This window comes from Leptosomus discolor, chromosome 9 (assembly GCF_034619465.1).
Source record: "Leptosomus discolor isolate bLepDis1 chromosome 9, bLepDis1.hap2, whole genome shotgun sequence".
Classification (NCBI taxonomy): Eukaryota; Metazoa; Chordata; class Aves; order Leptosomiformes; family Leptosomidae; genus Leptosomus; species Leptosomus discolor.
In genome coordinates this window covers 26,810,430-26,833,429 of record NC_141399.1, presented here as the reverse complement: position 1 = coordinate 26,833,429, position 23,000 = coordinate 26,810,430, and the positions used below count along the sequence as shown (strand labels likewise).

Here is a 23,000-nt window from a genome sequence, read left to right as displayed (position 1 = left end):
TATAGTTGTTTACTTTTAAAGCTTATCATTAAGCCTTGGCTTGCTCCAGGCTTCTTGCTGGGTTGTCTTCCTGTACGGAGCTGTTACCTGCTCCTGCTGTTAGTTCACCAACATCTGTAACTTCCATGCTGGCATTTCTCTGGCTAGCTAATATTTTCACTTGCAGACCTTCGTTTCTGGTTCCGTGGAGAGCTTCCCCCTTGCTCCTCCCACAGAGCCAGCCTGCCTTCCCAGCCACTGCGGGCTGCCGAAGCTGCTGGCCCGAGAGAGAAGAGCTGGAGCTGGTGCTGAAGCCTGCCCTGTCACTGGGGCTGGATGCTTTCCTTTCGTTTTCTTTGGCTTTGTGGTAAATACAGGTGACTATTAAGAAAACGACTTTGCAAAGATAGTTAATAGTGGCTTAGTGTTGGTTCCTGAGAGCTTCATAGCTGTGCCCTCTTTGGTTAGTTGTAATGGGGGCATAAAGTGGGAGCTTCAGAGCTGCCCCAGCAGCAAACCCACAGGCTCAGCTCGTGCCATAGCCCAGCCAGTGACAGCGATAGGGACCGGGGGTTCTACAGAAGAGCACTAGAGACCCTGTGGTTACATGAGACCCTGGGGGATTCACCTTCTCAGAAAGCTTGGCCTTAGCCTCCAACTGTTAGAATTTGGTTTATGCCCTGAAATACAAGGATATATCTCTCTTCCAAAAGATATTTAATGGGTCTTCACATTCACAGTCATAAATCTTACTCCAGACGTTTGCACAGATCACTTTGCTTTCTGGAAGAGAAAGCTACTCCAGGCACAACAACTCATGTGGCAACAGGCTTTTAGTTAAATAACCACTGGATTGCACAACTAATCTTTCTCCATAAGCCTTTATTCTTAGTCGAGACCAGAGAGCTGCTCTTCCCCTCTGCTTCTGATGCTCATTGCAGTCCCAGGTGAGGAGCAGGAGGACTCAGTGACGGGAGAAGCATCTTTCTGCCCGGTGTGAGTTGACACAGCAGGGAGACTGTGCCGGCAGGAGTGTTCTGGCGAAGGGGACGGTGGTGCAGCAGCATATTTGTGGTGTGTGGTGGAGGGGAAATGAGAGCAGCCTGCAAGAGCCTCAGTTGTAGAGAGTGATCTGTTGATCTGCTGGGGTTCCTGTGCTGGTCTGACATAGCAGAGCAGTGCTGAGTACCTGTGTAACTTCACTTCTCGCCTACATGCAGGTCAAACAGTATCGGGATCAGCAGGGAAGGAGAGGGGTCTTCTCTAGGCATAGATCTGTGGTGTCATCAACTGGGCAATTGTACCTGAGGCTGGCACCTTGCAGCATCCCTGTTGTAAAGAAACTCTGGGTGTCTGGCTTTGCAAAGAGCAGGACCACTGGGTAGAACAGGGGAGTATGTTTAAAGTTTAGACCTGTACTTACAGGTTTGCAAAGCAAGAGCTTCTGCTTTGGATTAATGTGAGAAAGCATCTCTATTGTTTGCAGGAAAGAAAAGGAGAAAAAAAAAAAAAATCCAGTGTAAAACTAAAAGAAAAAACAGTGCATTTATCTTTAAGTAAAGAACAGCTGATTACAAATGTCTCAGCTTGTTCTTAAATAAAGAGAGTAAATTATCCTGAAATTAAAACCAAGTCTCTGTATATAAGAAGTTACTTGAGACAGAGGGCACTCATGTATCCCAGCCATCCCTCCCTTTTGCAGCCAGTGGCACCTTCTCCCCTGCATGCCCGTGCTGTGCTCAGGTGACACAGCCATTCATCTCCATGTCGAGCAGTGCATACTCCCAGCTTGGAGAGAAAGGATGGTGTATGCTGGTGCAGGCAGAGCAGACGAGCTGCTGTTGCTGGCATATCCACCAGAGACACTTGGTCTGACCGGGTGTCTGTCTGTGCCAGAGGAGATGAGAGTTCTGGCCGTTGTGGTTCTCTGTGGTCAATGGGGCAAGTGCAGGCAGTTCAGGATGGGTGGCTTCACTGGGGCAGTGACATGGTGTGGCCCTCTCCTAGGATGTGGGTTTGTTTCACAAACAGCTGGGGATAGCTGTGATGAGGGTGCTGGGTTTCTTGTAATTAAAGGGGGAATCTCTACAAGATTCCAATCCCTAAGAATCAGGACAAGATGAGCAAGCGGCTCATTCTCATGCTGAGCAGAAGCAGACTCGTGAATAGCCATTGCATGACCATTTATTTCCCTTTTTGTTAGTGGCTAACAGCTTAGAATAAACAGTGCCAGACTATGCATGTACAGTTAACAGGAAATCGGTTCCTGCCCCAAAGGATTTGTTTTGTGAACCAGGAAGCAGGCCTTTGCTATTTCAGCAAAATCACTGTACCGCGACTGGAGGGTGAGTTGTTGGCTGTGATTTAAAAACTTACGTTCATCCGAGCCCATCAGCAGGCAGGTGAAGTTGTCGTAGAGACTCTTCTAGTGTGCCCGTTCTGTGCACAGTGATTGCTCCCTCTCCGTGTCCCTTCCCAGCAGTGACAGAGGTGGCGGATGCTGTTGCAGAGCAGGTGGGGAAACAGCACAGCTGCCTCATCAAGGAAGGCTTGATGACAGTTCCCAAATACCATCCATCCCCCTGCTCCTCTCCTGTGTGTGCCTGGGGGGACAGAGCAGGGTGGGGGACGAGCCCGCACGTCAGGATGCTGCTGGGAGCCTGGGTCAGAGAAAGGGGCTGGGGATGTTCCTCCTCTTGTCAGGGGAATTGAGATAGAGCAGTGCCTGACCCTGAAGTGTCCTTGGGGGGCTCAGGCAGTGATGGTGCTGCCTTACCTTACTAAAGCCATTCGCAGGAGAGGCTTGACCTTTTTAAAGATGTTGAACTATTATTGTTGCAAAAATGCTGTAGTTTAGACTAGGGAAGCAAGATACGGAAGGAGCAGGAGCCGAAGGGAGAGCAGACGAGTTGTGGGCATGCTCCCAGGGCAGTACTGCTCACTGCAGCTCCACGGCCTCATCCAAACACTGAGTTGCTCCTGTGGGCTGGGCTTGAGCCTTCCCTGTAGTCCCAACCCCAGCCATTTTACACTCATGGTAGTTTTCATGGGCTCTGCAGCATCCCAGTGCCAGGTGTTGTCACAAGACAGGAATCCTGCAGTGCAGCTGCAGCAGCAGGAGAGCAAAATCACATTGCAGCTCTCCGTGCCCATGCCTGAAAAAGCAGGGCGTCTGTTCTTGTTTGGTGTCTATGTGTAAAGAGGTTGAGTAGAGAGAGTGGGGCCTCGGTGCTTGTTTCCCATAGCACAAAAATAACTCCCAAGTAACCCAGTTTCAGCTGAAGTTGTTTATTACTCAACCTCCTCAATGGACTGTTGAAAGGGATTTGGTGTAATCGCTGCTTCTGAGGCTTGTCTAAGTGTCCTTAACACTGGTAATGAGCAAGGGGAGAGGGGTGAGAAGAGGTGCTGCTGAGAATAGTGTTAAAAGGATTCACCGTGTGCTGCAGGTAATGCACTCGTGCCCCATTGTGTCTCCAGACTTAACAGCAAGGGCACTGGGGGTGGTGTAACGATCGGCTTTTAATGGGGACGCCTCTAAGAAGGTATTTTTGCAGCTCTTTGGTGTAGCCCCATGCGCACGCAGTGTGAGAAGTTGATTATACACAGAGTCTTATAACGACTGTCCTGTGACCTGGTGCTGAGGGGCTGCAAGTGGGGTTTTGCAGCTGGCAGCCGGTTGTGCCTTGGCAGCCGCAGCCATGCCCTGGCAGCCAGCACTGGGGAGGAGCGGGGGGACCTTTGATGGGCTTTGTCCTCCTGGGGCATGGGAAGCAAAGCTGCTGTCTGGGGCGGGGAAGGGTGATGGTCTGTGATGCTGAGTTGTGAAAAATTTGCCGCCTTTTCTGATTCTAATATCTTGAGAAGTTGTGGATGTGTGCGTGGGAGGTGGGGAGTTGTTATATCAATGCACCAAAATCAGTGCATCTCTTGTCGGAACTGGTATGTTAAGTGGTTAGATTCAACCTCGTCCTTTTAATGGATCTCTGATCACTTCAAAGGGCTATTCCTATAAGAATATAGAAAGCAAACACTTGCAGGATGATAAATAAAGGTTAAGCTGAATATAGACTGATTTCCCATGTAGGCTGCTTATTCAGAGTCTGTGAGGTGCAGAGTCTGTGCTCTGTTCTTTACTGGGACTGGTTTAGTTTGGAATGGTATGAAGAACATCAGATAAATGCTGATCCAGTAAACGTGTTTAGACTTGACAAGAAAATGAACGATATGTCAGGAAGGAAAGTTCATTCTTGGCATGACTAGCACATGAGGCAGTGAAAAAAAAAAGAACTGAAATCTGGAGCTTTATGGGCTGCTCTCTAAACAAGTGGAAAGGTTAGTCGAAGATATGGGTTAGTCTGACAATAAGTAACTTCTGAATTTTCTGCGAGTCCTCCCAAACCAGCTGTGCCCAGGGTCTCCCTTACAGGGACTCAGTGGTCCCACTTCCCTCCTGGCTGGCTGCGAGTGCAGCCCAGGGGCCAGGGTGACTGGTGCCAGCCCAGCATGGGACCCACAGCAGCAGAGCCTGCAGGGCAGCAGCTCCCCATGGAGGCAGTTCCCCAAGCCCAGGGTCTGTAATCTGCAGACAGCAAACCCAATCAGTATTAAAAGGTGGCACAAAAAATAATTCAGCCCCAAAAGCACTGCATAGAGAGTCGTGGTGGTAGAGGGAGGGCTGTGTTTGGCAAACAGTAGGTAAGTGCCATGGCAGGAGGGTCGAACTGTGTTTTGGGAGAAAAACAGGTTGTCGCAGCAAAAAGCCAAGCAATAGATGTATGATATTTAAAAAATGAGAAGAAGACCATCTGTATTTCACTACTTCTTAATTGCTGTTTATTGATTACCTCTGCTGTGCTGCATGGTACAGAGCAGTTTTTCCTCTTGAAGATCTTGCTCAGAAAGCCCCTGCTGTATGCCTGTGAAGGGAGCAGTGCCACTGGCAGCAGGGAAGGCAGGGAAAGGGAGCTGAAGTGCGGCGAAACAGCAGTGCCTGCGTCTGCATTTCAGGTAGCCAGCTCTCATACAAAGCATGTATGTCTGCCGATGAGCCACTCCTGCAGTAGCAGAGGAAGACCTGTGCTGTTTTCCCCAAAGATGCCAACTTCCAACATAAATTTTCTGCTGGGGGGTGAACTGGGAAACCAGCACTGATATGGTCCTCCCTCTCCCTCCTCTCCCTCCTCTCCCTCCTCTCCCTCCTCTCCCTCCTCTCCCTCCTCTCCCTCCTCTCCCTCCTCTCCCTCCTCTCCCTCCTCTCCCTCCTCTCCCTCCTCTCCCTCCTCTCCCTCCTCTCCCTCCTCTCCCTCCTCTCCCTCCTCTCCCTCCTCTCCCTCCTCTCCCTCCTCTCCCTCCTCTCCCTCCTCTCCCTCCTCTCCCGATGTGGGGGACCCTGGTGATACGAGAAAGTGTGAGTCCATTTCTGCTTGTTAAATGTCTGATCGGTACCCATCACCCATCTGCTGTTTCCATTGTTGTTCGTAGGTAAACAGAAATACCTCTGTGCCAGCCGGAACGACTGTACCATCGACAAGTTCAGAAGGAAAAACTGCCCATCCTGCCGCCTGCGGAAGTGCTACGAAGCAGGGATGACTCTTGGAGGTACTGTCTGAGTGACATCCCCTGGCTGCTTGCGGTGGGCTGGGGCAGCGGGGCTAGTCCTGCAGATAACAAAGGTACTTGGCCTATGAATAGTCAGTAAATGGCAGAAAAAATGAGACTGGTGAAGCATAATAAGCTACAGGAAACATTTGCAGATTTCTAATACTAAAACTGTGAATTTCGTTAAGAGTTTGTGTTTCAGGAAACAGTCTTTCCCTTAATTTAAAACCTTGTTAATCTGAAAGAATGTAAACGGCTGGGTTAGCTGGGTTCTCACTCACACCAAAGCCTCTTTGAACAGAGCACTCCCATTTTAAGATGACTTTTCCCAGGCAGAAAGGGGTATTTTTCTTTATAAAATTACAGCCCCAGTATTTTTCTTTGCTGAATGGAAGCTGCTCCTGTATCTCTGATAAAGATCCTTGTTACAGCTTGTCTCTGTTCCAAAACCTGTAGCTCTACCAAAACCTGACAGAGTGCCTATATCCAAAATCTGAGGTTTTCTGCTCAAACTGTAGAAGCTACAGTATAAATCACCGAGTGGCTCATCTTTGAGTTCATTTGATTTGAGAGCGAGGAAGAAAATACCCTGAAAAACGGGACTGTTGGACATGACCCGTGATGAAAAGGGCCCTGACAGCAAAGCAAGTGATGCAGAAAGGGAAGCCACTGGCAGCGCCAGTGCAGGGGGAAGTGGGGGAGCCCTGCATGGTTAGATGTGCCAGCATTTTAGTTTAAATGCTTCCACCACTGCTGGGATGGGCAGGGCCTTCCAGAGCTGCTGGAATGTTGTCTTGCAGAACTTGCTACCGAAGTGGTTCTGGTTTGTTGCTCGTTGAGGAGCAGCGGTTTTAATTTTATTGCTTCCCTGAACAGTTCCTACAGCTCAGGTGCCAACAAGCACTTCCAGTTGGGAGGGCAGGAGCCAGCCTCTCCCCTCTGCTTTTGCAGCAATGGGTAGTAAATCTGATCAGTGGGGACGCAGCTCTTGGGGGAGTGTCGCAGGGATGTGCAGCTTGCTCCTTTCCTCCTGGTAGCAAGCAGAAAAACCAAACGTCCCGAAAGGTAACTCAGGCCTAAAACTTCATGACGCAAAGCCCATGTGCTGGCTCTGACCGTCCTTCGCTTGTGCTCCCCCTCTGTCACAGGTGAGCCGTCGGCAGGGTCCTGCTGCTCCAGTGCTCAGGGAGCAATGTGCCTGGGCCCGTGCAAAGGCACACCATGATTTTGGAACACCAGGGAGGTGCCCGGTCCACCTGATGCGACCAAGCAGGCAGTTCGCTTGCTGAAGTGACCGGGTAGCTCTCTCCATCTTGCTTCCCTGGTGTCCGCGTCACCAGTTCTGCCTCCAGCCCCAGTCAACCAGCCCAGGTGGGCAGGAGCGAGGGCAGAGGAGCCTGTCCCAGTGCCATGCCTGCCCGCATGCCTTCTTGCAGGAGTTCTGGTGACAGTCGCTTTTGTGGCTGTTCATAGTCATGGCTTCCCGGGGAACCAGAGGGACTTCTCACAGACCCTTCTTTTGTCCACCTGCAGCGGTCGGGACCGGGATGCTGCCGCCACCCTGCCCATGGGATTGCTGGGTGACGGGGATGAGGAGCCAAACCCAGCTCCCTGGTCCACAGCCAGCAGCCGGGCTTTGTAATGCCATCCAAAACAAGCATGCAATTATTTTTACGTGCTTTTTTCTGGTGAAATCTCCTTAAGTAAGAGAAGACATACATCAGTGTAACCTTCTGCTGCAGGACACACTGACAAAATTAATGCTAATACTGATAGCCCCCCCTCCTTTTTTTTTTTTTTTTAACCTTTCTGGGTCACCCTGACCTTTTCTGCCTGGTCTGTTTTACATTTGTTTTGAATGTTGGTTTAAAGGCAATTGTTAGAAACATGCCTGCTATGAGTTTGTCCACAGTTATTTCTCCCACAGTAGAGAGGCAGAGCATTTGAAAACGCTTCCAAGCACCAAACAGTTGTTTTTAACTGCCCGTTAATTACTAGTCACTTGTAGGGTATAATAGAGCTGCCTGTGCCGAGCAGACCTGCAGCTCTCGGTGTATTTAATGGGACGAGGAGATGACACACTGAATACTTTATTTAGGACTCTGCTTTGGCACAGAATGGTGATATGTCGAAGCACTTCATTATTGATTGAGATCACTCTGACCTGCAAGCTGAAATCCATTAAACAGACTCTTCTCTCCCAATCAACACTGTAAAGCCCAAGAGAAGGAAAAGAAGAAAAAAAAAAAAAAAAAAAAAAGTGATAATCCCTGTTTTGTGTGCCTGGTTCTGCTGGTGCGCTGTCCTGCCTCTCCCACTGCGCCAATTTCTGCTGCAAGCACAGGTGCCTGCATGGCTGCATGGATCCTGCCAGCCCCTGTGCATGGGAAGCATGTCGCTGCACGGATCCTGCCAGCCCCCATGCATACGTGGGCGTCTGGACCCCCCTGTCCTGCTCCAGCCTGGACCCTATACATCTGCTGAACTGCACAGCTCTGGGTTTAAGGCACCACCTGTTCGTTTGCTGCCGGTGCATTTTAATCGTGGTGTGTGAGGTTCCATGGGCTGTTCCTGTGGTGAGAACCAAGCACCTCTGCCCTCCGATGGAGCTGGCAGCCTGCCCATGCTGTGGGATGTCTGCTGTGCACCTTCGGCCTCCTGACTGCGCTCCATGTGGGTCCTGTCTCGGGGCAAAACTTCCCAAACATGTACAATTCAGTTCATTTCATTGATGGCAGGGCTAGAAAATTAGCTGCAGTAACTGCCAATAGCCTGTGAAAGCCCGAGCCATACCTGTGTCTAGTCCTAATTCAGGTCCAGTTGCTGTGGTTAAAATAGAGCTCGTGTCTTGTAAGAGCATTTGATATCGCTGTGAGCACTTCCAGCAGTGGAGAGTCCAGCACATTTTTTGCCATGCAGTTGCAGTAGTTAATTATGTTCGGGGTTGTGATAATGTACCTTGTTTTTCATCTTGTCTGTCCTTGATTTCCAGCAACTGGATATTTGTTATGGCTTTCCTTGGTAGATTGAAAAAAAAACTTTTATTGAATTCATGTCCCTGCTGTGGGTTATTTGTTGGCTGTGACTTAATAAGCCTTTAGCCTCCTGCATAGCCACCTAGGTAAATTCTTTACTTCCTTGCTCCAAGGTGTGTTGTGTAGTCTTTACTGTTCTTATTGCCTCTGGGAACACCTCCCTCACACTGTGAACATCTAATCACAGTTTTCCAGTCTCAGCAGCATCAGTGCTTAGAGGCGGCATAGGATGCTCTCCGGGTCAGTGTTTTCCTTCTTCACACGCCACAAATTCCTGTTAGTCCTTTTCCCCTGAACTGTCCTGCCTGCTCAGGCCTCTGTGTGTGTCTGTCAGCTTTTGGGGCGAGTTCAGGCTGTCGAGGATGAAGCTCGACATCCCTTGAGTATGGCTCACTTTTTCAGTTGCTCCATACAGCTCCTTACAGAGAAGTGTACTTTGCTGTAGTAGAGTGAGCTTGTCAGCAGACCTTGATCAAGTGATCAGTCCTTAATGTTCGTTACTGTTTTCCCATCTTTGTGTTCTCATACAGACTTTTTAGTAGAAATGGTTCTTTTTATCTTTGGAATTAATGTAGACATTCACTAGCAAAGGGCCATGAACAACCCACATAAGAAACAAACCTGATGTTGTTTCAACATTTATAATTACTTTTTGATATATCACCTGGGTGATTTAAAATCCTTCAACAGTACTGTGATTTTATGTCATTCAAGTTTCTTTAATTCATATGGGCCAAACTGACTCAGATCTCTCAAATATGTCTGCAATACCAGTAGTATTGTAATTATCAACTAAAATTCTCATGCCAGAAAAGACTGACAGCTTGACAGGATCTGGTTTTGACAAGCCTCATGTTGATGTTAATAAATAATTTGAAGAGTAGGATATAAGTCAAGTCCTGTTTCAGCTTCTCTGCCATTTTGCCTGCAGCTGAAATCAGTGTGCAGTGCCTAGGGCTGGAGGATTTCTCTGTCATCGCTAGTGCAACAACAGTTTTCTTCCAGGTCCCCAGAACTTTCCTGAGTCCCAGCACTCATGAAAAATCCGTGCTGGAACCCAGAGCGCTCCTTTGCCAGCTTTGGAAACACCTGGTGGGAGGGTGGGCAGGTGAAGCTGCTTGAAATGGGTGTCGCTTCCAGAAGTGCTCTGTGGTGTGCTCCCCAGGGATTCTTGCACTGGTGAATATTTTATCATGATGCCATATAATTACGTCCTCTGAGCTTTTTTTCCAAACACGTACGATATTTTCTCAGTTAAGCCCAAGCCAAATGGCTTTGACCGCAGGGCAGTGCTGTGCCAGCAGCTGTGTTTCAAGGCTTCCCAAGTGCCCCTGTCCCTGCTGACAGCCGAGCCAGTGCTGAGGTTCATCCCACCTTGGTTTAGAGAGGTACCGTATAGACTTCTGCCTCGCTTAGCTCTCAAGACACGGAGGCATTTGGTTTATGGCTGCAGTCTCAGAGCCGGCGTGGTTGGTTGCTTGCTCTCATCTTATTTCGCTCGATATCTTTTAGTACTAGATAATTCAATTTTAAGAAAAAAAAAACACATTTAAACCAAACCATGTGTATGTTTTATACAGTGTGGGTTTGGCTCTAGTTACACACAGGCCTGATGGGCACTGATTATTCATCTTTGGAAGATATGGTTTGGTTCTTATGTCTTTTTTTTAAGCTGGGGAGCTTTTCTTTCCTAGCAGCACTCCCATCTCTAAAGGTCTGGTGCCAAGCATGATTGTGAGACGTGGTTTCTGCCATTAATGTGGGGCTGTTTGGCAACATGGGACCAGCGTTCTTAGCTCCTTCCGTGCCGCTTGGCGAGAGCAAAACCCGAGTGCAGCTCCTAGGCAGAGCGGTGCCATACCTGCCCTGGGGATCAGCTCTCTGGGGCTTGGAGAGTAGGATGCCAGGAGCCCCCTGGTGCTGCCTGTGCTGCCGGTGACTTCTGGAGGGGCCAGATGCTCTGGCCAGCCTGGCACCCCAGCAGACGATGGCTGGAGGGTGTCACGCTGCACTGCAGCCCTGTTTTCTTGTTGCTGTCCTTTATTTTTATTTCTCTTTTCTCCTCCTTTTTTACAGAGCAACCTGTCTTAACTGCTCGTACAGTAGATCAGCCAAAGTATGTTGCTTAAAGATCAGCGCTTTGAATTGATTTACAAAGCTGCACTTTAACTTGACATTTTTATGTTTCACTGCTTGTTTTTCTAATTACAGCTGAAAGGAAATGTGAGATAAGTATCATGTAACAAAGGAGCCAAAACCCCAAGGACAATTGGTTTGATGTTATGTTCTCTGCTGGAATTAAGCGATTGGCTTTTTTTCTCTAATTTATTAGGGTTTGTGGAGTCGATAAGGGCTGAAAGCTGTTCCTGTCTGCAGTAGCTTGCCAACTGGTGTTCTGCTGAACACTGTCATGCAGATAGCAAATTAGGTCAATGCTGACTTTCAAAGAATTCTGAAGTCATGCATCTGAAGACCCAGGTGTATCTTGCTAGCAGACTAGCATCTGGAATTAAGAGCCGGGTGCACAGGAGAGACACTTCATCAAGGTGGCATGGGTACAGTCAGCGGCTGCCTGCAGTCCCAGCCCCATGAGCCCACTCTGCTGATGTTGCTCTTGAAGCTGGCTGGCAGACCAAGGCTGCCCCTGCTCGAGTCTTCTCCTCATCAGTGGGCTGGCTGGGGAGAGCCCAGGCAAACAGCCGTGGAACTACCTGCTAGCTTTTCAAATGTATTTTCCATAATATATTTGTGGAGTAGTGACCTGGCTGGGAGAGTCTGCAGAGGCACTGCAGGAGCCCTGGGCAGGGAGAAGTCATTCCTCTCAGCCGCAGCCTGCTTCCATTCTGGCCTGGGATGGAACAAGCCCACTTGAGCATCCGAGTGCAATGGCTTTTCCTCCTGGAACATGGCCATCCACTGAGTTCACTTGCTTGCATTGTTTCCCTTTTTAATTGCCTGTGAGTCGTCATTTGAATCGAGTCACTTCTCTCTTTTCCCCAGTTCTTCCTCTCCATTTCTAAGCAGGAGTTAATGTAAGACCAGTCACGACTGGAGATGTAAATGATGCTTGTTCTTTTCCATGGAAGATTAACAAGCAAATGGATTTCCTTGCTCAGTGCGTGCTCCCTTTTGTACTTACATGAGGTCTGTGATGCCGAGGCACTCCTTGGGCGGTGTGCGCTGAAGGAGTAGCTGCTGCTGGCCATCAGTTTCCCTTTCCTTGTAAATACAAGTGATGGAGCTGGAGGCCAAGAAACCTCAAGCTTTTTTGTTTGCTTGTTTTTTAGCATCACGCTAAAATGTGTCATTTCCACAGCCCGCAAGCTGAAGAAGCTGGGAAACCTGAAGACACAAGATGACATGGAGGCAGCCAGCTCATCCAGCCCCACAGAGGAGCAAGGTCCCAAGATGGTGATGACACGCATTGACGGGTATGAGTGCCAGCCCATCTTCCTCAACGTCCTGGAGGCCATTGAGCCTGGCATGGTGTGTGCCGGCCATGACAACAGCCAGCCAGACTCCTTCTCCAACCTGCTGACCAGCCTGAATGAGCTCGGGGAGAGGCAGCTGATCTATGTGGTCAAGTGGGCAAAGGCCTTGCCAGGTGAGCTAGAAACCTAACAAATCCTGTCCCTTCCCTGGCACCTTCCTAAAGCCCCCCTGCCTACATCACCTGGGGTGCGTTTGAAGGAGGTGGTCTGCAGCCTGTGTCCCACCATCACACAGTTCCTCGGGGGAGCATCTTCATGGGGCATCTGTCTGTGTACTATCTCCGTAAAGCAGGCTGCAGCAGCATCGGCTTTGTCTCCTTTGGGTGTCTGGTTGATGGGAGAGGTGACTAGGGGATGACAAAGTATGTAGAAGCTTGTGCTTTTGGGTCTGTCCCCGCTGATAACCCTCAGGACACAGTGTTGTGTAGGCATGCGTCTGCGTTCCTGCACAGGAAGGGCTGTTGCTGGTCAGGAGCTCCAAGGTCTTGCTCTCTTCCCGCTCTTCCTGCGGGGGTTTTGCTTCATGTCCAGGGCTGTGTCTGCCAGACCTGCAGAAGTCTTCTCTAAACAAGTATTAGTCCCATCCCATAACCCGTGTGAAGTAGTGAAAAGGGTAAATTCTCCAGGTGAATCAGAAGTGTGCCACTTAGTGGTATGAAAGTGAGTTGGGGAAGACTGGGCTTGACAGATGGGATTGATCCTTCCTCCCCATGTTTGTGTTTCACAAGCCGATGTATTGTAAAGTAGCAAGAGAGAGATACAAAATCCCAAGGGGCTTTCTCCTGGCACTCAGGTTGCTCTTGTGTGACAGGCTGCTGGAATATATTCGTAATGCACTCGAAGTGGTGATACAGGAGTACATTAGGGTTGGGAAGTTCCCAATGGTAATAATTACCAGGTGCTGTAAATGAAAACATCTTGGTGGTACATGTGTTTCGTTGAATATACTCCTTGTTCCTGTGCACAGAGCTTACCAGTCTGTAACACACTGCCCATTGCATGTCAGAATCCTGTCAGCTGAATGAGTGACATTGCAGAAGGCCAAGGTCACTGTGGGTGCAGCAGGATCCAGTTCACCTTCCAGCATCCCTGAGACTGGGGCGTGAGGACAATTCCAAGCTGCCTTCCTCACCCTGGCCCTCTTCCTTGGGAAATGCCACAGAAAGCAGGGGTTCTACTCTTCATGTGAGGGATGATATGACCAAAGCAGGAAACTGAGGCAAAACAAGTTTGCCACTATATGCCAAAAACTGGTGATGAACTGTAGTCAGATGTTTGACGTTCCCAGAAATTTAGCCGTCCCCCTGGAAGTAGCTTGACTGGTGGCCCAGGATGGGCATTAGTGTGAATATGCTTAAATGCAGAGCAGCCCATTCTGTTTCTTATATTCTTGAGTCAGAAAAGGTCCACCTAGCTTGTGAAACCTGGGACAAATCATGCTTTCTCTTCTGGCTTACTTACATCAGACATCGAGATTTCTTCAGAAAAGTACATGGAGACTGGAGTACATCAAACTGGACCAACAATGTGGGGGCTGAGGTTGTAAAACCGTGGCAGTGCTAATGGAAAGGGAGAGTGGTTTGAAAAACATTTTTTATCGTAACTGACCGTTATCAAAGGTTTTTACTTTCCTGTACTGCACCTGATCTCCCACCCCGTGGTGCGTTGTGGTGCAGTGGTCCAGCTGCTGCACCGCTGCCTCCCAAGGCCGGCACTTGCCGTGTTAGCCACAGTATCTGGGCAAAATTAGTTCTTGTCTTCTCACGTCTGAGTGGTCACTGCTCTCTGGGCAGCTGCAGTATAACCACAACCCCCTCGGCAGGCCAGGGGATTGCTTTCAGAGCCCAGCTGTCCTGCATGGTGGCGTGCTGCCCTCCCTGTCCTGCTGGCTGTGCAGCTGGTGCTGGCTTGACCCTTAAGCATCTCTGTGCCCGGAGTGACAGGCAAAGCCAGTGGTGAAAACGTGCCAATGCTCGAGTTCAACCACCAATTCGTCACTTTGTCATTCTCCTGATATTTTCCAGGCAGTGCTGTTGCTGTTCTGGTGCTCCGGGCAGTGGCTTGGCAGCCCCTTCGCTCGGGCAGCAGTCCAGCCATCACTGCGAGGAGGTGGATCTCAGCCACTGTTGGGTCCTGCCTGCTCTGGTGCTGGTGCTGCCTGGGAGCTGGGCGAGGGACAGGTGCACCTGGCAGCACCAGGCAGCTCTGGGACTGGGCGGCTGTGCCAGGCATGGCCCTTCGCTGCCTCCACTGTGGCCACTGTGCTTTTCAGGTACACTTGGATAATCCTACCCCATAGCCAGAGGTAGTTTGCTATCTATAATTGATTTAAATTATGTTTTGGTTAATAAAGCAGAAGTGTTTTCAGCTCCTGGGTCTGCAGGTTGGCTAGGCGGCCTGGCGCCCAGCGGCTTGGGAGAGGGGTGGTGTGGGCGAGCACACGCAGGGGGAGAAGTAATGGGAACAAAACCCAAGCAGTTTGAAACAGCAGGATGCAGTTGTTTTGATCAAAACAGAAAGATCTTTGCATGGTCCGGTGGGGGACTGGAGGCTGTTTAATGAACACGGTTGCTGGCGAGGTGCAGTGGGAGCAGACCATAGGGCTTGACCGGCTGCTGCTGCATGGCACAGCAGCCTTGGCCATGAGGAGGAACAGTGCCTGAGGCTGAAGCAGCATGTGTGTCATAGGAGTAGCCTCAGCCTCATAATACTGGCAATAGATTAGTGTGGGTTAATAGATCATTATTAACCTTGCATCCTGCATTGGACATCACCTGTACACGCTGCACTTCTTCCAGCGAGGTTTCGGTGATAGCTCAGAAACAAGACTGCATTCAGGTCGGAGCTTTTCTGAGCCCTGCTTACCTGCAGCAGCAATATCAGCCTCTGTCTAGTGGAGAAAATGGAATGCATGGCCCTTTGGACCCTATGCACTTGAAACTCTCCATAGGAGAAGGTAGACTCAAACTGTGGTTTCCTTGGAAAGGAAAGATTAAATGAGCACAGCTTGCCAAGAAAGCTGCTGAAACACAGAGTTAAAAAATCGGATTAAATCCATAAAATCTGTCCACTTCAAGGTCAGTGGAAGGAGTATGTATTTTCCCTTTTCCATATATATAAATTCAGCAAAGGTGTTACAGTTGGTTTAGATCAGCACTCAAACACATTAGTTTAAGGATCATTTTATCTGGCAGCAAATGCAAAGTCTTCAGTTCATTCCCGAAGCTGATAGGAAGGAAATCAGCCTGTGAAAAATAACTGTGAGTGTGCGGGAAGGGCTACCTGAGCCGGGGAGGGGCAGGGGCTGCAGCTCTGCTGCCAGCCAGGCAGAGGGACACCCCTCGCCTTTTAGTGACTCGGTGCTCAGGTGATCAGATACTCTACCCGGTGTCACTGAGACGGAGCTATTTGTTAGAGCTACTGTGAACTCTAGGTGCACATGCCCTTAGTTAGGGCTTTATGGTGTTCCAAGCCATCGCTTGCTTTACTGTTTCAAATACACTGTTTTACAATATGTCTTAACTCACCCTTTAACTGTAAGGGTACAGTTCACTGTGCATCTTTTCTGTTCTGTGGTCAATAAAATTTCCAGATACAAAATGAGTATTTGTTTATATCAGAAACATTACTTACGATAACATGTGAGGTGTGCAGTTGCCGCTCTTTTAGGGAGATACCGTTCTGGCACAGCAGTGCATCGAGAGGGAGGATGCAGAATTTATTTCCAAACTATGCTGCTTTAAGATTATTCATGAGAAAAAGGTTATGCTTTGATCTTTTTCAAGTCATCAGTAAATTTAGTTTTACTCTGATCTCTTTCTGTAGAAGTTATCTTCATTTGGGTCTCTTCAAACTATGCCAAAACTAAAAATTTAACGATATATTGTGGCATTAGGTTTGTATTTATTTTCTGTTACAGTGATTTTGGCTGTACATCATCTGAGTAAGATGCCTGGAGTGGGGAAGTTTCCAGGAAATGATAAGTATCTGGTTTCTGACAATCAGTTTTGTTTCGAGGCATTTCAGCTCAGACGCTGGAAGCAGGGATTCCTTTGAGAAAAGTCGGCCACTGTGTTTCTAGAACTTGTTTTTGTGGAGAAGCAGGAAGCATACTTGAAGTCCTGTAACAACAAAGCTGTGGTGTTCAAATACCTTCCCTTAAACATTGATTCAGCTTGCACAAATATTTTTTTTTTAGTGAATGTAATTACAAGGTAATGAACAAGTGCAGCAAAATCCTTCTCATAGCAAAGCTTAGGTGCAATAAATACTTTCTGAAATGCATTGAAAAGCTGATACTCGGTGGTTAAGGGAAAGCCGGTCCCGGAGCAGAGCTGCTGCCTGTGTTGTCGGCACTGGTTTGCATGGACAATGGCAGTGCTTGTGGTGTCACGCCGGAGTGAGCAGGGCAAGGAGCTTCTGCTGGTGCTTCCAGCAGCTTCGTCCTGTGGATGCTGAGCCCAGCAGAACTGGGGTGGATCACTTGTGAGGACTGGGGTGAAGTTTGACTGAGTTTGCTGTTCGTGGGTAAGTTTTCTGTCTCCAAGTCACTTCCAGAGTACAGGTCTCCTCTGTGGTGGTAGGATTTCTGGGCCTCGCTCCCAGAGTACAGGCACGAGGGAATCCAAACGTCAGACACCTCTGGCTTGCCTTCTTCCTCCCCCACCTCATCCTCTCCATCACGCCTTGGTACACAGTCTGGCCTACGGCACCTTTTGGGCCCAACTTCTCACTGGGAAGTTACCGCAGCTCTTTTGAAGACAGAGAATCTGCTGTCATAAATACGTTTGCATTAATTAAATATGAAAATCTAACTTAGATGTGCCCTAGAGATGAGTGTGGCTGGTTTTATGAAGCCCTCGTGTTGCCCGGATGCCTTGTCAGTACTCATGTGCCATTGACAAGTTTCAACTGGTAGCCGAGACCGCTCTGGATGGGAATCGCCTACTCGGGCTGAGCAGGACAGTACCTGTGCTCAAGCTTCAGGGTTTTTAATCTGGTGACATGCAAGCTGAAAGGGAAATGTACAAATGTAGAGGAGTTTAGCCAGCAATAAAACACAACCTGTGCTCATTTACAGTTGGCAGCTTCCCAAGCAGGAGACAGTTGCTTGCCTCAATGGATTATAATTATACACTGGAGGTGTTAGTATTGCTTTTGTATTTGATTGAAATAACATACATTTTTCTTGAAACGAGATTAGATTTGACTGTTTACAAGTATCTGGAAAACAGTCCAATGTTGGAGGTGATGTTTGTGTGTGTGTTGCCTGGGATTTGACTGTGAACCACCATCTGGGAACACTGATTTGAATTTAATTGATATTTTTGTTTAGCTTGCGATTCAGCAGAGTTTTTTATGTTCATTTTCGTAGTCATTAGATAAACACAGTGTATATTTGACAGAGAAGCTGAAGCAGTCTGTTAACCGTGTGATGAGGCCTGGGGGTTACTTGCTGGCTCTGAGCACTACACATTAAAATCCGTTTACTTAAATTTGGTGAAGTCCTAAGGGGTTGAAAATAAAGAAAGTTTTTTGTCTGACTTCCTTGAGTGCCAGAATTGCACCGGAGGAGGTGACTGGTCAGTGAGGGTTTGTTTCTTGCCTCAGTGCCCAGAGAGCGCTCTGGTTCACGGGGTGCCTGCTGGGGCTCCACTCCCCTCCGGAGGGTTTTCTTCTGCTGGAAGAGCAGCTCAAACAAGTCCTCACCGGCTGGTCCTTGTCTCACGTGGTGATTGTGGATGTTGCGGAGCAGAGGCTTTGGGGATACGCCGTGACTGCGGAATGTGTGGCACCGTGAGGGGAGGCCAGGCTGGGTGTCTAATTAGTGTGGGGAACGAGGGCTGCAGCAGTGCAAGCCTGGCCGGGGGAGCGGGACCTGCTCAGCACCCAGGCTTGAGTGTATGTCCTCGGGGACTTCAGGGAGCCACTAAATCCCATCTTTGCTGTGTCTTTTTTGGCCAGTCTGTTGCAGAATGGTGCTTGTTCACCACACTGGGTCTTGCAAAGCCTTCAAATACAGTTGGTGAAGATTTTTGAGACCCTTAGGGGGAAAATGTCATATACTACCACTTGGTACTGCCTTCCTTTAAAACGCTTTGCTGCTTGTGCTTTGCTTTATCCCCTCCTTGTGGCTGGGGATCCCCCTTCTTGCCTCCCAGTTGCAGTTTCGTGCTTTGCCTGTTTCCGGTTGCCCATCGGGATGTGAGCACCTGGCTGTGACACTGCGGTTGTGTCAGCGGCCATGTCTGCATGTCCCAGGATGAGCTGAGGTTAGGCTGTGGACCACCTGTCATGACAGGAGTGCTGCAGGAGAGCTGGAGTCTGCACAGAAACAGTCCTGGTAACTGCAGGAACCCAATATTGACTTGTAACATCCCCCTCTTGTTTTTTGACAGGATTTCGCAACCTGCATGTGGATGACCAGATGTCAATAATCCAGTACTCTTGGATGGGCCTTATGGTTTTTGCTATGGGTTGGAGATCTTTCACCAACGTCAATTCCAGGATGCTTTACTTTGCTCCAGATTTGGTCTTCAATGAGTAAGTGTGAAATAACAGCCATCTTATATTGTGCTTTGTCTGGGTCGGACTAGGTGAGAAATAAGACAAGGAATTTGCTTTCCCGTCTGCTTATGAAAGGTACAGCTTGAGTGCTCTACATTCAGAGCTGGCCAGGAAAGCTTAGGAGGGCCCTGCTTTTCCCCTCTAAGGCTCTGCAGTGGTCTCCAGGAGCAATAAGGACAGTTGCAATGTCTCTCATGGTCCTTCTTCCCTTTCCCTCAGCCTTGCCTTGGGTTCGATTTCTGTCAAGGCAGCAGCAAGTGCTAGGGCTGGTGTGAAGGGCTGGTCCACACAGACCTGCCTTTTTCTGAGGGATTTGAGTTCCCATTTCCAGCGTGGTTGGTCAGGTGGAGCAAGCAGAAACAGAAACAAACATTCGTTGTAAGTTCCTGAGGGATTGTCTCTGATGTACCATCAGTCTGGGGTTGGGGAGGGTTTGTTGACACTAAGGTAGAAGACCTTAAGAGCAATAACTAAACACAGCAGCAAGCAAACCCACCTGTTCTCTCTGAGAGCTCCAAGCTCAGCTTCGTATCCCTCGCGGAGAGATGATTTGGTGAATCATTGCAGTTGGTTTTCAGGAAGGCAGAGAGTCAAACGAACCCTGCAGATCCGTTTCCAGACTAAGAATTACACGCAAGCGTTTTGGAGAACGCTGCTCTCCTGCATGCAGGCCTGTTGCTGCCAGCATCCCCCGAGACAGCACTCAGGTTCTTGGCAGCGGGGACGTGCCAGGCGAGGCTGGGTTGCTGGATTGGGCAGCGTGTGTCCCCCCCGTCCCGACACATACAGGCAAGGCTTGGTCTCCTTGCTGTGTGTGGCACATCTTGCCGTGGCAGATACCGGATGCACAAATCCAGGATGTACAGCCAGTGTGTCAGGATGCGGCACCTCTCGCAGGAGTTTGGGTGGCTTCAGATCACACCCCAGGAGTTCCTCTGTATGAAGGCTCTGCTCTTCTTCAGTATTAGTAAGTACTCACGTCCTTTCCTCAGCAGAGCTGCAGTTGCTGTACGCTGTATCACCCTAGAGGTGTATCTGGTGCTTTCCCTGGGCATGTGCATGTACTCAGCGCTTCCCAAGGGATGCCTGTGGGTGTTGTCCTCTGGTTCAACCTGAGCTGCTCAGAGGCAATGAGCTGCCAAGCATAAGGGGCCCATCCCACCTCTGCACAGTGCAGTTTCTCCCATGCAGGAGGTTCCTCCTCAGCCTAACTTCTGTCATCATGGGACTTCCAGCATCAGCTGCTGGGCAGGAGAGTGGTGTTGCAGTTTGTTGTGTTGCCTCTCTTTTTTTTAACGAGAGCTGAACAAGGGCCCTTGGGTTAGCGGTAGTCCAACAAGCTGATCAGAGTGAGGGCCATAGCAGAAGCAGAGCTGGTGGGCAGATCTTTACTGGCCTGCACTGACCAGTTCTTCAGCCTGCCTCTTGCTCTTTTATTCTCTCCACTCTCTGGGCAGCTCTTACTGTTTCCTTCCCATGTTCCATCCAGTTCCAGTGGATGGCCTGAAAAACCAGAAGCTCTTTGATGAACTTCGCATGAATTACATTAAGGAACTTGACCGTATCATCGCTTGCAAGAGGAAGAACCCTACCTCCTGCTCTCGGCGATTTTACCAGCTCACCAAGGTCCTGGACTCAGTACATCCTGTAAGAGAGGACAGTGAAATGTCCATCTATACACATAAGAAATGATACAAGAAAGAAAATTTTTCCAGTGAGAACGGTCGTTCACTGTAACAACCTCCCCAGGAACAACCTCCCCAGGGTCATGGTAGTCTGAGTCACAGGAGGTTTTCAAGATGGGGTTGGACAGGGCGCTAGATAGTCTCACCCAAGCTCCCTTTCCCAGGGCAGGTTGGACCAGTGACCTCTCAAGGTCCTTTACAACCTGGGCTGTTTGATGAGTCTATGATTCTTTGTGGGTTTTTTTTTAACTCTCAGCACACCTTGAGGGGACAGAATTGCAGTGCACTTCCTGATTAAGCAGCAGAGAAAAGACAGATCCTAACTCTACTGAGGGAGTGAGAGTTATCTGTGTCTATCACTCCTTGCAATAACCACTCCTGTGCTCGGGTTTATGGGCTTCCTTTTTTAGCAATGAAAAGCTCTTTGTAGACGATACTTTTCCATTGTCAGCCTAGCAGGACAGCTCAAAATCACAGTGCCCCCAGTGAATCTTCTCTGATTACAGCAGTGACAACAAATTCTCTGTTTGTGACTTAAAGTTGTACTGGTCAAATGTGAGCTGGACCTTTCCTTTTTCCTGGGGCTCCACTCCATGACTGTAAAGCTCTATGGCTACAAGCCAAAAGTAATTCTTAGTAAGTGAAGTTGGCAGCATCTGCACAAAATAAGACAAGTTTCCATAGGAGTAAGAAAGTGCCGTTTTTATACATCCACAGTTTTGTGGGACTCAGTAATGTCTGAGTGTGAAGGACCATGGCAAAATACTCTATGTGCTCCTGGGCTAGATAGTTCCCTTGCTCATCCTCGGGATGTATACCTGCCATCCGATAACTGCTCTAGCAAGGTGAGGCAGCGATGGCCAGGGAGCAAAGCAGGTCCCCCTGCAGCAAGGTCCAGCCCTGACCCGCTGTGCCTGCTGACACCTATTCGGTATATTCCCAGCAGGCACTTCTTGTTTAACAAACTTTCTTCCTTTCCCAGATTGCCAAGGACCTACATCAGTTTACGTTTGACCTTTTGATTAAGGCACATATGGTGAGTGTGGACTACCCTGAAATGATGGCCGAGATCATCTCTGTGCAGGTTCCCAAGATCCTGTCTGGAAAAGTCAAGCCTATCTACTTCCACGCACAGTGATCTTCCGGAGTTACCTCCTAGTTTGCTGCCCCCATTTCAGCCAGCTCCTGTCTGTTATTTCTGCACTACTGCACTGCAGTGCCTTGGGGAATCCCCTCTACAGAGGCAGTGTGCCAAGAAGATGGACAGTAACAAGCAACTACCTGCTGGGATTCCTGAGATCTGTATTTTTCCTGAGGTACCTCTGAACTGAACTACCTGTCACGGCTTCTGCCTGGCTGTGGCTGCCTGGCCGTGGCACCGTGTCTACGCTCTCTCATTTGTGTCTTGTCCACAGTGACTTTTAGTGGCCCAGGGCCACGGGAGATCCGGAGAAATGCCAGCAGTTCTGGGGTTTGTTTGGTTTTTTAAAAACAGAACAAGACAAGAGGCAGGTTGAACCTCTGAGTTTGGGTGTGGGTTACTTCACTGGCCTCCTTCGGGACTTCTTATTTGTGGTACGGTGCTAGGAAGCAGATGAATTAAGCTATTGTGGTAGAGAAATGGAGTAGAGCTGGGGGGATGAGATGACTTGGCAGCCTGATGAATTTACAGGACCCACTGCTGGGTCCAGCCAAGGCTGTGGTGCAGCTGTTGTAGGGTCCGCTCCGGACAGCACGCCACCACCTGCGGCCCCACAGACCTGCCCACGCAGCCACGCCGACCAGCGTCCCTGGCAGCTGGCGGAGTGTTATGGGGTCGTCAGCAGATGGGCTGGAGAGGAGGGCGACCTTTGGAAATCCCCAAAGATGGAGGATGGCTACTGTTTCCCACCAGGGATGCTTTTCCTACAGCTGGTCAGGCTGGATCTCGGTCTGCCCTGCAGATGCCCGGGCACTCGGCAGTCGCATTCCCGTCCTCGGCAGCTGCTGCTCCTCCAACAGAGCCGTAACCACCTCCGCAAGTGCCTGACATCCTCAGACCTCTCCCCTGCTCCTGTGGCACCCCAAGCCCCTGCCCAGCCCCTCACCAGCTCCGCTCTTGCTGGGTGTCTGCAGACCCCAGGCTGTCAGCTACGCTACTCGCTTTCCGTTGGTCCCAGCTGTCTTTCTGATGCCGGCAGACAAGTGTCCCAGCAGCAAAGCAGCAGAGCCAGGATCTGTGGGACTCCTGCGGTTAGTCTTGTCCTTTGGGAGGTGGCTCTGGTAACTGGCTGGTGCTGCCACGGCACAGCAGGGGCTTGGGAAGGAAACACCAAAGAGACCTTCTGCCCTTCCAAGCGGTGCCAACGGCTCCTGCTAATTGCAGTGGTTGATTGCAGCCCAGGAGGACACCGTCCCACATGCGCCGTCCCTTGCTTGCCGCCTGTCCCTGGCAGCTGGCTGCGGCGTGGTGGTGGCACAGCCCGTGCCCAGGCTGACAGGGCACAGGCTGCAGCTCCGCTGTGAGGGCAGACCGACGTGCCTTGGCTAACAGGCCTGCAGTCCACAGCCAGCAAACAGCAAAGGCCGGTGGGTCTGCAGCTGCCAGTGACTCCCAGCAGTCAGTAATACCTGAGAAACACGGGCTTGGTTTGTCAGGTGTA

At 49.6% G+C, this 23,000-nt stretch overlaps 1 protein-coding gene across 1 annotated transcript in view; it reads left to right on the top strand.

Annotated features, from left to right (window-relative positions):
* AR (androgen receptor) overlaps positions 1 to 21,496 on the top strand; it is a 48,333-nt gene extending 26,837 nt beyond the window's left edge. The window contains exons 3-8 of the mRNA XM_009953749.2: positions 5,464 to 5,580; positions 11,932 to 12,219; positions 18,505 to 18,649; positions 19,510 to 19,640; positions 20,163 to 20,320; positions 21,341 to 21,496. Of these exons, the coding sequence (XP_009952051.2) occupies positions 5,464 to 5,580; positions 11,932 to 12,219; positions 18,505 to 18,649; positions 19,510 to 19,640; positions 20,163 to 20,320; positions 21,341 to 21,496 (995 nt within the window). The remainder of the gene's footprint in view (positions 1 to 5,463; positions 5,581 to 11,931; positions 12,220 to 18,504; positions 18,650 to 19,509; positions 19,641 to 20,162; positions 20,321 to 21,340) is intronic.
* Positions 21,497 to 23,000: the final 1,504 nt, after the last annotated feature.